Source organism: Cyrtonyx montezumae, unplaced genomic scaffold (genome assembly GCF_038088225.1).
Source record: "Cyrtonyx montezumae isolate F1298 unplaced genomic scaffold, pur_monq_1.0 scaffold_7, whole genome shotgun sequence".
NCBI classification, from domain to species: domain Eukaryota; kingdom Metazoa; phylum Chordata; class Aves; order Galliformes; family Odontophoridae; genus Cyrtonyx; species Cyrtonyx montezumae.
This window is the reverse complement of record NW_027072078.1, coordinates 14,077,969-14,091,268: the sequence shown is the minus strand read 5'-3', so window position 1 is coordinate 14,091,268 and position 13,300 is coordinate 14,077,969. Positions and strand designations below refer to the sequence as shown.

General features: G+C 36.8%; 1 protein-coding gene across 5 annotated transcripts in view; it reads right to left on the bottom strand.

Moving 5' to 3' along the window:
* OSBPL6 (oxysterol binding protein like 6) overlaps positions 1–13,300 on the bottom strand; it is an 82,412-nt gene that overhangs the window by 43,775 nt on the left and 25,337 nt on the right. For 4 of the 5 annotated variants that reach the window (XM_065750593.1, XM_065750594.1, XM_065750595.1 and 1 more), the window contains exon 2: positions 740–975. In XM_065750593.1, coding sequence (XP_065606665.1) covers positions 740–841 — 102 coding nt within the window. In that variant the 5' untranslated portion in view covers positions 842–975. Of the gene's footprint in view, positions 1–739; positions 976–13,300 lie in introns of those variants that run through there. The other variant, XM_065750597.1, reaches the window with a different exon arrangement.

Below are 13,300 nucleotides of genomic sequence, written 5' to 3'. Positions count from 1 at the left end.
AATGTACAGTCCCAAGTATTGCATTTATTACAAGGTTTGATCTGTGATAGCAGCTCTGACACTTTCCAAAGGGCCTCTGATGCCGGAGCCAGACTGTACAGCCAGCCTAAAAAAAAAACCCAAAGGAATGCATAGGTTGCTTTGGGAGGACATAATGCAGCCCTCATATCCTAGGATCCTAGAGAAGAAATGTGATTGTTCACACAGACAGTTCTAATATAATTGGACTGCTACTACATTACATGGAGGAATCAGAGTAAACATGTAGTAAACCAAAATATATTTAAAATCTTATGCGCTTTCATAAAGGATTAGTGATATAACATTTAAATTGAATTGAAATATAATCTTGTGAAAAGGTGACATCTCTGTATTTCAATTAACAAAGATACATATGTATGTATACGTGTGTGTGTGAGGAAAAACAATCTGAGCAACTGTAGGCTCACACTGCCAAAGAACCCACTTCCAAAAGATGTCAGAGCTCATTTCCTACATGTTCACATGATTATATTCTTCTACAGTATTACACTTAGCGCCCATGGTGCTTTTTTTTAACTAATAAAGGAAGCGGGGGAGGTGAAGGGTGGAGGGGAGAAGCAACAGCTCTTGGCTATAGTGATCGTGTCCAGTGCTGTGAACAAAAGAATGTAGAGTGAGAAACAATGAACTGTCACTCTACCAAAATAAATGAATAATTTAAACAGATGTTTCATACATCAGGATTTTTTTTCCTTACCTGCCTCCTATCCCTCTGAGACGATGATGAAGAGGAGGCACTTCTATGTGATGGAGTGGGTGTTTTGTGAGCAGGAGATATACTCTTCTCCTCTGAACTCATCTTTGCGACAAACTTGCAGTAATGATTTTGTGCTCTTATCACTCATGTACAAAAAGGCAAGGGATATGCTTCTGCATTCTTCTGTTTCACAGATTATGTAGAGCCAAAAGAGTTCAAACTCAGCTGAACTTCACCTTAATAAAAAGTGAGAGAAAGAGAGAATGAATACACCCTCACATTAAAATAGCTCTGCAGCAAAAACAACAAAAAAAACCCTGTTTACAGTCGCTATTTAATCCAACAGATCTCCCATATTTTTACTTCCTTTCCTTACTCTAACCATTTCAGACATGTCCTCACAGAAGATAAATATGATATTGTGTTATTTCAGAAATCCTCAATAGAAAGACTTTGACAGTTCAGAGCAATTCTCATGCAAAGTTTACAATTTATTTCAAGGGGCCAGTATCTCATTTTGCATGATATCACAATTCTATCGAGTAACTCCACAGTAGCCACACCAGAAATTGATATTAGGGTAACTTCAGCCCATGGGAAACCCACATCAGCTGGAAAACACTGTGAGGAGGAAAGAGTGGCAGGGAAAACTTCTGTACTGACCATAACCCATCATCCATGCCCTGGCAAGGTGCTGGTTTTAAGTCTTTGATTTTTTTTCTACCCAAGTCTATTTTATTTAGCAATAAATTCACCTCATTTTCCATGAGCTGAGTCTGCTTTGCCAACAGCAGCAAGCTCTCTGCCTTCATTTCACTCCATAAGTTTTTCCATCCTATTTCTTCCTTCCATCCCACTAACCAGCTGTGTGTTGGTTAGTAGCCACCACAGTCACACAGGCCCTTCTCTTCACTGCCATGTGCAGTACTCCTTAACAAGTTTTATCTCACTGATATCTCTCCATCCAAATGTTTTGTTTCAAATAAATAAATAAATATCACAGCATATACACAGAGCATAGTTACACTGATTATAAATGCTGCTAAATGTTGTGATACACCACAAAAAGCACAGGTATGGTGGTTACAGTTCCCAGACATTAAAAGATTACCTAGAGTTTGCTTCAACTGATAGTCTCTGTGTCTCTTCTCCTACCAGCCTTGGATAAAACCATTCCCTGAATGATGCCCTCTGCTTGAAACTGCCATCAATCTTCTCTATTGCTCTTTCCCTAATTAGGAAACAAAACACCTTTCCACAAATGCTGCTGTGATAGTACACCAAGAATTAGACCAGCACAGCCAGCTTTAGATGGGTGTGGAGAAGAGTGATGTCATGCACCGTACCTAACAAGATCACGACAAAACACATTAACCAACACTCAGATATGATCATGGGCTCAAGACATTATGACATGCTGAAGTCAGAGCCTTAGCTTCTCCAGTCAAAACAGATATCCATGCAAAACTATCTTCCTAAACCCAGATGAGGCATCTAAATAATTACACTGCATCTTGCAGCCAGCAGTTTCTGAGTATTACAACCTAACAAACACTTTTCTGCTGGAATGAAGTTCTATGATTACTTGTAAGTGACACACTTCGTTCTGTCATTTGTGTTTTGGCAGCACATAAAAATTCACAGTTTTCAAGAGCAGAATCTGAGCAATATCACAGGACTTTTGTACATCTGCAAGAATAGCAATATAGCAAGCCATTTTAAAATGAAATATATATATACACACACACCTTCTCTGCTTACTGTACTGTGGAAAGTGAAATAACCTCAATTTATTACTTTGTCAGTATTTTTGCAAGCGTGAAACTCATCCACATTCTGTGGATGAATTTTCATCTCCATTATGAAGCTTCCTGTGGCATTACAGACCCCACATAACATACACAGAGCATACATCAATGGCATGGCTTTTGTATGCCCATACAGCCTGATCATCTTGACAATTTTTCTATTCCTCTCTGGTTGAAATGCTCCTGCTAGAAGAAGCTGCCTAAAAAGATACACTGAAACTGCTCCAGCCAGCTATGAGACAAAGGTTGAAGGAAGTAACAAAAACTCTCAAACAATTCAAATGGTTTATTAAATGCAAAAAGGAATTACTAGTAACAGAAAGTATTTCTAGTTCTTCTTAGTTTTGGAACTCCAAGCAAACGACCTAGAAATCCTTTGTGGCAGGCATAGCAGTGGAGTTGACAAGGATAGACTAAAGAGCTCTAGGAGAAAATCTTGTGTAGCTGAGCCCAGGGCCTCCTTCATGTCCAGCAAGCTTGCTGGTTAGTGTCCTGCCAAGGCTCACTGGTTAATCAGGCAGCACAACTCCACCCGAGGCTGAAGGCACAGACCCAGCTGCCAGTTGTTTCAGTGAAGTTGGCTGACTGCAGCCAACACCCCAGACACAGTGGAATTGGGCTCCCCTCTGCTCTGCCCACTCCCACTCCTGCACCCTGCTCAGCTACCCTGAAGCCCCAACAGCAAAAAATGAAAATAGAACACAACAACAACTGTCCAGAGCTGCTGTAGGTCTTCACATTTTGCCACTCCTGTTTGCAGACTTACATTTGCATTTAGTTAAAAATTAAGGTTCACATACAATGGCACCACTGTGAATCTAGAATTTTTGTATCATTTGTATGCAGCAAGAAAAACACTAAACATTTTTAAAACATTCCGTATCTGGTCAAATTGTCTTTTATTGAGAAAATACAACTCACTAAAAAAGCTCTGAACTTTATCTTTCATAGATGAAAGGTGCACAGAAATGTGCAGGGAAAGCCAATGTTTGGCTCTAAGGAATAAATGAACAGCATTTGGGAGGGCATTAACCAGCAGTACAATTCTCATAAGAAAAAAAGCTGCACAACACATTTGTTTCATAACTTCAAAGTGAAAGCATAATGAAGTTGCTCTCAAAGAGGCCTTTACTTTAAGCTCTACCACTTCCTGAAGGGGGGTTGTGGTGAGGAGGGGGTCAGCCTCTTCTCCCAGATAACTAATGGCAGGGCAAGAGGGAATGGCCAGAAGTTGCGCCGGGGAAGATTTAGATTAGATTTGAGGAAACATTTTTTCTCTGAAAGAGTGGTCAGGCACTGGAAAGGCCTGCCTAGGGAAGTGGTTGTGGCACCATCCCTAGCGCTGTTCAAGAAGCGTTTAGATGAGGTGCTAAGGGATTTGATTTAGTAGTTCAGCGGGTAGGGATGGTGATAGGAGGATGGTTGGACTAGATGATCTTGTAGGTCCTTTCCAACCTAATGTATCTATGAATCTATAAGCCTATCATGCCAGGAACCACTGATCTAGCTGAACAGCATTTCCATATCCTACAAATACACCTGGCAAATTTCAGCAAAAGATGTGCACTGTCAATGATACCTCAAGACCTGTACAGTTTTCCTATAAATCAAAACTCAGATGACAAAAATTAGAAATAGCAGAATATAGAAATAATAATCCCAGCTCACAAAGTTGTGCAGAACAGTCAAGTTATGAAACAGCAAAAAGGACCAATTTTTATTCACTTTTAACAGTGAGGTCACTGAAAAAAATTTTAGCAGAACAGCCTTTGGGCAAACAAAAATCAAATGCTTTTTAAAACATCTGATCTTCACTCAGTTGATGCACGGAAACATTTATATTTAGCTTTGGCACAGGAGGACAGCGATCTGGCACTTCAAGTGTGTTTTTAAGGCTTTTGGGAAGCATAGGTGCTGTTGTAAGAAGCAAACAGAAAATTAGGAAGTGGTACTCAACAGAACCAGTTCTGCATTCATTAGGTTTCAAAATTTCTCTCTCTCTCTCTCTTTTTTTTTTTTTTTTTAATATTAAAGCCAAATAAAACAGCAGTATACATCCAAGTCAAACTCCTCAGTGGTTCTGTGGTGTTCCCCAAGCACTCTGAGCCGAAAGCTAATCAACAGCTCTCTCAAACCACACATTTATCAATTGCTGTCCCTCACAAAGACGTTTTAATACTAAAACATCCCCTTCACACTTGAAGAAGTGAACACTGCTTTTTGTCCTATTTATCAGCAGCAATAACTTCAATAGGAAATTGCTAATATACACACAGAAATTTCAATAGGAAATCGCTAACATACACACAGAAATTTCTGATGGAGGAACAGTTCAGAGTCAAAAGATAAAAATCAGAAGTAGGCTATTTGAGAAAATGAGCGCTAGTAGCACAACAAAAAATATTAATGTGAATTAACAAGAGCTAGGAATAACTTTTTTGCTATTGTTCTTGCATACTGAGTTTGGATTCTGTTTCTCTCCACTGCTAAAATTTTATCTTCCAACTTTGGCTTAAAATTAAGGTAATACATCTTTTTCAGAACGTGATGAAGGAATAAATGTAGTGAAACTGATTTAAAGAGATCCTTATCTCTCTGTAACTAAGATTGAAGCCAACAATTATAAATCTAATTTTTTAGTGAACCAATTCAATTTACCAAAATGAAACCAAAACTTTTGAGGCATTTTTCATGGGCTTTTTTCCATTCATCATGGGCAATTTTGCTATGGGCTTCACTGAAAACAATAACAAGTTACATACATGTGGTAGAATATTTCTATGGTATTTCTAGAAAATAAAGAAAACATAAAATAACAACATTAAAAACAATGATGTTAGGATCTTATGGACCATCACCCTAATATTTGTGCATTAGTTCCAATACTATTCCTCAACTGAGACCAAAATATTTCACTTATTGCAGGAGGTCAATGTTATCACCCCCATATCACAGCAAACGCATCTTCAACCTGAAAGTATATGCATTGATTTCAGTTTTACAATTCAAACAAGATGTCATTATCCAGCATAAAAAAAAGGTGACAGAATTGGATGATGGATACTAACTGCTGCTTATCCAGTTGTCATTCACTTGGAGGCTGCAGTTTGTACCACAACACCATAATACCTCATGGACTGCTGCCATCCACCATCAATTTAGGGCATCCGTTGATTCAGCCCATACAATCAAAGCTTACTTTGAAGCTGTATTGCCACCATTTCCCAGGGTGGGAAATACGTTAACTGCTTCCAGCACATAAAGAGAGATAGACCTAGAATGTGAAATTCAGACACCACACAGAGCTTTAGGAGTGTAGTTATCTCACTGCTGTTAACACCAGGTAGGGAATCTCCATCCCTTTGCAGCAGCTGGAGGTGTTCCATCACCACAGTTGGTTGCCTGTGCCCAGCATGCTGTGTGATCACAGTGTGACACAGCCTGCTTTGCAAGAAAAACGCAACTGGAGACGACGAAAATGTACAAATAGATGACTTGCAGAAATTCAGAGTTATATAAATAAACCTGCATCTCATATTAATAGAAGTTTTCAAAGGGTAACTCCAAACGAAATCTTAATTCAAAAAGTAGACTTCTGTGACAAACACTGGCTCTTTGTATCCTCTGATTGATTGTTTTTCTGCAAGAATGCCCAGCACGCTTTATAGTTTGTTTAATAATCTATGCTACATTGGCATAATTTGAGAAGACAATTTAGGGTGCAGAATGCTGTCTCTGAACATAAATGAACTAAAAATATGTGGATCTCGCTGGCGTTCTTCCAACCAGAGCATCTTCACACTGATGTGTCAACAGAGAGTGTTTTTCATCAGGAAGGAGAAGGCTCTGTGTGGAGCACGTATCTGTATAGCACGCTCACTCTGTATGCCAGCACTCAGCAGAGGAGAGCTCCTGTTTCCATGTGATGAGGGATACAAAACTGCATGCCCCACCCCCACCCCCCAATGATTTCCGTGCAGGAAAATCCTAACTATGCTCCTGCTGCAGTACACAAATGCTGCAAACACAAGAATAAAGTGGATCATGTTTCATGTATTCTTCTTTTTATGGATAGAACAAGACAATTTTCAATGAATTCTTTCTTAATAAACAAACAAAATTATAAAAACCCGCTGTGGTGGTTTCATAGACTGTTAATGGGAAATAAGCAATTTTTCTTTCTTTCTCTCTCAATAAAATTGCAAATCAATCACTTTACAGGCCATGATAAAATAAAAAGCATTTCATTTTTTTTCATGAAAAAGACAGACCGACCGGCAGAAAGACAGACAGAAAGACAAAAAGATTCCACTGTTTTCCTAATTGATTTTTCACTTTAAACAATCATTTTTTTAGGAAATGGTTTTATCCAATTAATATTGAGATATGTTTTATTTACAAGTTCTGTCAAATATCATAAAGACCCAAATCTGGATTCAGAAGAATGACTGACATAATTTTGCATGTTTACAAAATGGGGAAAAAAAAGTAAAAAAATAAAATAAATCTTTTCTGTTTTAATCTAGAAATTCAGTAATTCCTATCACTTAAATCACTTTCCCACACTTCTTTAGTAGTTTCAATAGTAGAAACATTCCTGCAATAATATTCAGCTTTGTTATCAGAAGTCATGTCCTGACTTTCTGTCCAGTGAATTTTACACCACAGATAGCTAGCAACACAACACTGTTGATCTAATGGAACACTGATCAGTTTTAGGTCCAATATTTGTGAGTAGACACAAATGAAGTGCTACAGGAAGTTAGAAGTCTCCTTGCACTACACTACGTATTTTTAATATAGAAGATATTAAAATTCGTATGGCTACAATTTCATCAACTCTTTCAAGTAATTTAAAAGCTGTGTCTTTGAGGTTTAAATTACAAATGCACATACAGTTTTCTGATGCCAAACAAAAGCAGTTTTTACCTATTTTCACATATAGTTTTCTGCAAGCTCTTCCTAGATCAGATTGTTTATTGGCCAATACACAATGTTTAAGAGTAAAGTCTAAACCTGTGCCACTACTCTTATACTACCATCTCTTCTAGATCAACAGTCAGTAATGCAGCCAAAGCAATGCAAAAGAAATTCACAGCAACTACATTTTACAGCCCTACCTTGGATAACTTCCACAAGTATGCACTGAAAGAATTATGAAATAAATTAAAATGAATTAACATGGCATTTCCCAAATTGGTGACTGTTCTTATTAAAAGTCTTTAAGTTTTGCTTTAAGGATGTACTACAGGGAAGTACAAATTCAGTTTATGTATTTATTTTTTAAGGAGTTCTGTTTCCTTACACAGGTCTCCATCACAAGTCTCTATCACTTGAATCACTTATGCCACATTGCCACACCAGCAACCATCTCTGAGACAATCTTTCTTTAATGGAACTTGGTGCTCTCCCAGTACTTCACACCTGGCATGATTTAACTCTGACGTGTAATTTTTTTTTTTCCAGAGTAGTACTTGTGCGCATATGTGTCAGCAAAATACACCATTTTGACAGACTTCATCAAATAGACAGATGAGGTCAAACAACAGATAATCAGATTCAGATGAGAAGAGGTCAGTACGGCATCTGCCTTTCCTATTTTCTGCTTCCCTACACAATTTAGCAGTTTTACACCCTTCTCAAATCTCTAAAGCACACATGGCAATTAGTGGCATATCATCATTCCAAACCTTCAGCTCCAAAGATCATTTTAAAATATGCCTTCACCTCATATCCAGATTCTGAGGCTTGCTTCAATAGCTGAAGTGACTGTAGGATTTTCATTAGGACTCCTTTGTTGTTTCTCATTTCTCAGGCTGCCATTGCAATAGAATATTACCGATTCGCATGGGATGGAAAGTTTTTGACATAATAGAAATGCAGCATATTGCCTTATGTTATATGTGTTTGTAACAGACTGCTGTGAGCAGAGTTTTAAGCATGTATACACAGTTAGAAATACATAAATACAAAAACACGCTATATGCCAGTTAGATAAAAAAGGAAAAATTAAATGCTATGTTATCATCCTTCCTGAACAAAAAAACCCACTCACTGTCCCACCATGCCATCTCGTTTTCATACCAAACACATATCAAAGGATTTCTGTTTCTATGAAAAAATTTCAAGGAATTAAATTTTTCAGAATTTTAATATACAACAGAAAGATTGAAAATTGTAATCAAAACTCAGAAAATGCTTTACAGATACAAGGGATCAAGTTTCATGTATTCTTCTTTTTCTGGATAAAACAACACAATTTTCAATGAATTCTTTATAAAAGAAAAAGCTTCTTCAATAAATAAATGCACAAATAAAAAGTGAGTAGCCTCTCATTTATTTTAGTGATGATTTTTTTTTTAAGCTCTGAGCAACTTAGACAAAGCAAGAATACTTTTGAAGCTAAAAGACAGTTTACTTTTATATAAGAGTTTTGATTGGGCAGTGATGTAAAGTACAGAGCTTGATTCCTTTATGAGAGGTTTACAAATGTATTCAGCAAAATGTTTCTGAGCCTCCAGAGTATAGGAGCATTATACATGCTTGTGGTGCTTGGAATTCATGAAATTCACAAGAAGTGCCTATTTTATTTGAATTTTGAACAGTGCCTCACCAAATGTTTGTAGGGAGAATGCCAAAAAAATTACAGCTATCTTCAAGTGCAGTGTATTTATGGGAGCAAGTACAAGATTGCTGTTGGAGTTTGCTCCGTTCACAGAGAATGGAGGCATAAATTTGGAGGATTAATCAGAGCTTCCATGGAACATAGTTTTTGGGGTGCTAAATTGAAGATCACAACCAGGGACAAAAACACAGAGTACAATTACTTTATGTGAATTTCATTTGTGGAAGAAGTTAGCTGGACAAACATTATCACAGCCAATCAGAGCTGCACAGGATAATATAGTTAACAGCTTATGTATAAAGTAGGAAACATCAAGAAGGAATAGCAAGGTTGAATTACCTCTGTGACCACTACTAAATCACTGTGTCCAGCTCTGCTGTCAACATTTCAAAAATATTCACAAATCAGTTCAAGAGAGAACCATGAGCATGACAACAGGAATGAAAAACACTACTGTTAATTACTAAAATAATTTATAGAGGTCAATATTTTTTGTTTGTCAAAGAGAACATTGAACAGTTGATGCATGAAAATCCACAGCCCACTACATAGGAGAAAAAAAATATTAGAAGAATTCTTCACAAAAGGATTAATAAAATCTAGATGGGGGAAAAAATAAAAAAAGGATGGGAGGAAACGAAATGTACGCAGGTTCGAAATAAGGCACAGATATCTAACAGCAAGGATAATCTAACACTAATAAAATACACTGAAGCTTACAATAGGTCTTTGTCGAGCATTTTTAGATCAAGAAGTATATACTTGTTCAATGTTATTTTCAATATTTTCTATACGTTTCAGAGCCCCAAAACCACTAATTTGGAAGCAGGATTTCATTCAGAGATGTCTGATTTCCTATTCCATAGTATGAGACCAGGTTAAAAAAGAATGGAAATAAATCAAACAATTAAAGGAAAAATAGAGAAAGAAACTAAAAGGAATACAGCTCTCTCTTACTCCTTATCTTTGGTGCACCCTATTAATCTTTCCCTTTGAAGTACTACAATTTTATCTTCATGCGTCAGTTATTGAGTTTATGAAAAAAAAGTCAGTTATCTTAAAGTCTAGATAAATATACAATCCAATGATTGTATGTTTGTTGCACTAGTGTTTGAATTTCTCACTACTTTAAAGAAATTTGTCTTACTGACACATACTTAAAATGTATTTGTTTGCGGAATTGCCATTTTTATCTCATTACTACCTGAATGTCTTTACATCTAATTCACTGCCAGTTTCATTAGAAAGACAGAGAAGAAAAATGAACAGTTACAGGTTATGTCAATGCAGTACTGAAAACATCTTGAGCAAAACATCACAGAACTATTAGGACTCACAGCCAAGGCTGAAAATGCCATGAAATTGAATAATCGCTTTTGAAGCTTTTGCAAACTCTAAGGTACATTGGCTGGAATTCAAATTAACTCAGGAAAAACTGACTTGCTCAAAAGTAGTTTCCTGATGGAAAAATAATCAGTAACAAAATAAACAAAAAAACCTTTTCTCTTAATACACGGTTATCTCCTGACTTCTCCATAAGGGAAGGCAGAATATCCCCCATCATCACACTAGTCCAGCACACATCAACAGTTAAATATGCTTAGTTCTTCCTGCTTTTGAAATACTAATAAACAAACACTCAGATGCACTGACAGAAAACATAGTGTAAAAACACTCAAAGTAACATCTGTTGTAACAGAAACTCTATCTCCAACATTATCATTAATTTCAGCTGAAATTACACTACACTAAATTGCTTCCACCTGCGTATGAAGCATGATCTAATATGAGAAAAGAAATGCCCTCAGGCAACTTTCACATAAAAAATACCTCTCCAGTCCTAGAATGTTCTCATCATAGAAAGGCCGGATGCTGTTCAGTAGACACCAATTTCCAAAAAATATTATAAATAGAAAACAACCTCAAGTATGTAACTATTATGCAGAAACAGATTATAAAACCAGTCTGTGGCCATCTAACAGAGTTGGTGGAATTTTTCAGATTAGTTCATGTTTGAAATGTACCACATAACAGCATCTGGTGGCAGGCAGCAACAACAGATAATTGTGTACATTATTAAGAATGCACACAACATTTCTCCTTTAAATGCATCAAACGTCAAACTGTGGCCAAGGAATTTTAATAAAACTTTGCCTTTACATGGAAGAGCTCCTTCTTTACACAGAGGAGCTCTCCTCAAATGCAAGATTTGCTTGTACACTAATACACCATACTTAGTACTGAAAAAAGAACACAGGCATTTAATATGATTTCTCACAGCCTTCTTTTAATATTTTTAACAAAGCTGAGGTTGAGGACTTTTAGACAATAATCACTTCAATTGATGAATTAACAAACATTTTATAGACAGAAAAGCTAAAAGGTCACTTGGGCACAGTAGTAAGGTAATTCCCATGGATCTCACAGCACTGCATGTAATTCTGCATTTCTGGTCCTAAGCACCTTTTCCAACCACATGGCAGAGGCAGCGTACAGTCAATAACTGCCCTTCATCATATGTATGATATCTTGAACAAACAAACCGTTTTGTGCACACTGCTCCTCACCCATTTATGGACATGTGGATTACATAGTATTTCCTATGCCTGTGACCCTGAACCACCAAACCACTCCTGTTATCCTGTTTTGAGCCTTGGTTACCTGTTTAGGCACTGTGAGACACCCACTGTCCGTAAGGTGACATTCCTGGTGATACCAGGTGGTAAGGTACCACTGCTGCAACACTAGCAAAGGAGAGGGCTCCTAAATGGCAGAGGGAGGATGGAGAATGCACAGGAGGCATGAGCAGCAGGTATCACGTGCTTCAATAGTATCGCGGCTAGAAGAAGGCTTGAGTTATTACTTACTCTGACGACCACAGACACATTTCATGACAGCCAATTGGTCATACATTCACACTAACTGAATCCATACTCTCCCATCACATGCACGCAAAAAAAAAAAAAAACCAAACAAAAAACGAACAACAAAAAAAAAAACTCCTGTGCCCTCCTGTGTGCACAACAGAGGTCTATGCCCACCCCATCCTCTCTCCTTTCAGGGATGAGATGTGAGGAGGTTTTACTTCAGCTTGGACCAAACAAAACTTGGGTGGCTAACAAGCAAAAGTTGCCTCATTTCAGCGCTACTAAACCCATGCTACTCTATTATTTTATCACAGATCTGTAATTTGCTTTGCAAAAGGATTGTAACGAGGGATCAAAAGTTGCACCAGCACTAACATCAGGATCTACACAATGCTTTTCATCTGGAGATCTCAAAAGCATTTTAAGGAGTTTAATTTTAGCATAGAATCAAGTCAGCCACAGCAGATGCAGAGTTTGCATGTTGCCATCAGTTCTCACAAAGTCCACACTAATGATGTGAAATAACAGTTCCATTCAAGTTCTAAACGTAAAGTGGCTGCCAATTACGCACAACACTTTGTCATTGTGCCCTTGATGAATATTTAGTGAGACCTAACGCATTTTCTTTTGTGTCTAAAAGCAAGATTCCCAAACGGATCTCAGGAGAAAAATCCAAACTGCCTAATTTCAACACAGTTTTAAAGAGGTCCAGAATAATCATTCAGTTTTACCAGAACAGTAAGAAACAAATCTGTTTCTTCTGGGGAACAAAAAAATAAAAATAAATAAATAAATAAATAAATAAATAAATAAATAAATAAATAAATAAATAAATGGAAGGAAATAAGAAAAAAAACACATCATTTTTCCAGAGTTGCATATAACCTGCTAATGCTGTCAGCAAATAACTATTACCCAATGCTATGAAGAAATTGGTGTATTTATTAAAATTAAATAAACGTTCTTAACAAGAAAAAAAAAACAAAACATAAAAATAGTGTTCCATATTCAGTTACTAATTTCTTAAGCTTGATCTAGCAGTCTATAAGCTGAGCACGAGATATATATATATATATATATTTGGAAAAATAATTGTAATTTCTAAAGTACACTGATAAGACCACTTGATAAACACTTTTTTCAAACCTCTTTGATAATATAAAGTGAATTCAAACTTTTTTAAAATAGGTCCCACATAAAATGGTATATTGCTCTTCCATCTATAAGTGCTATCTATAATGTATTGTCTTATTTTTATATA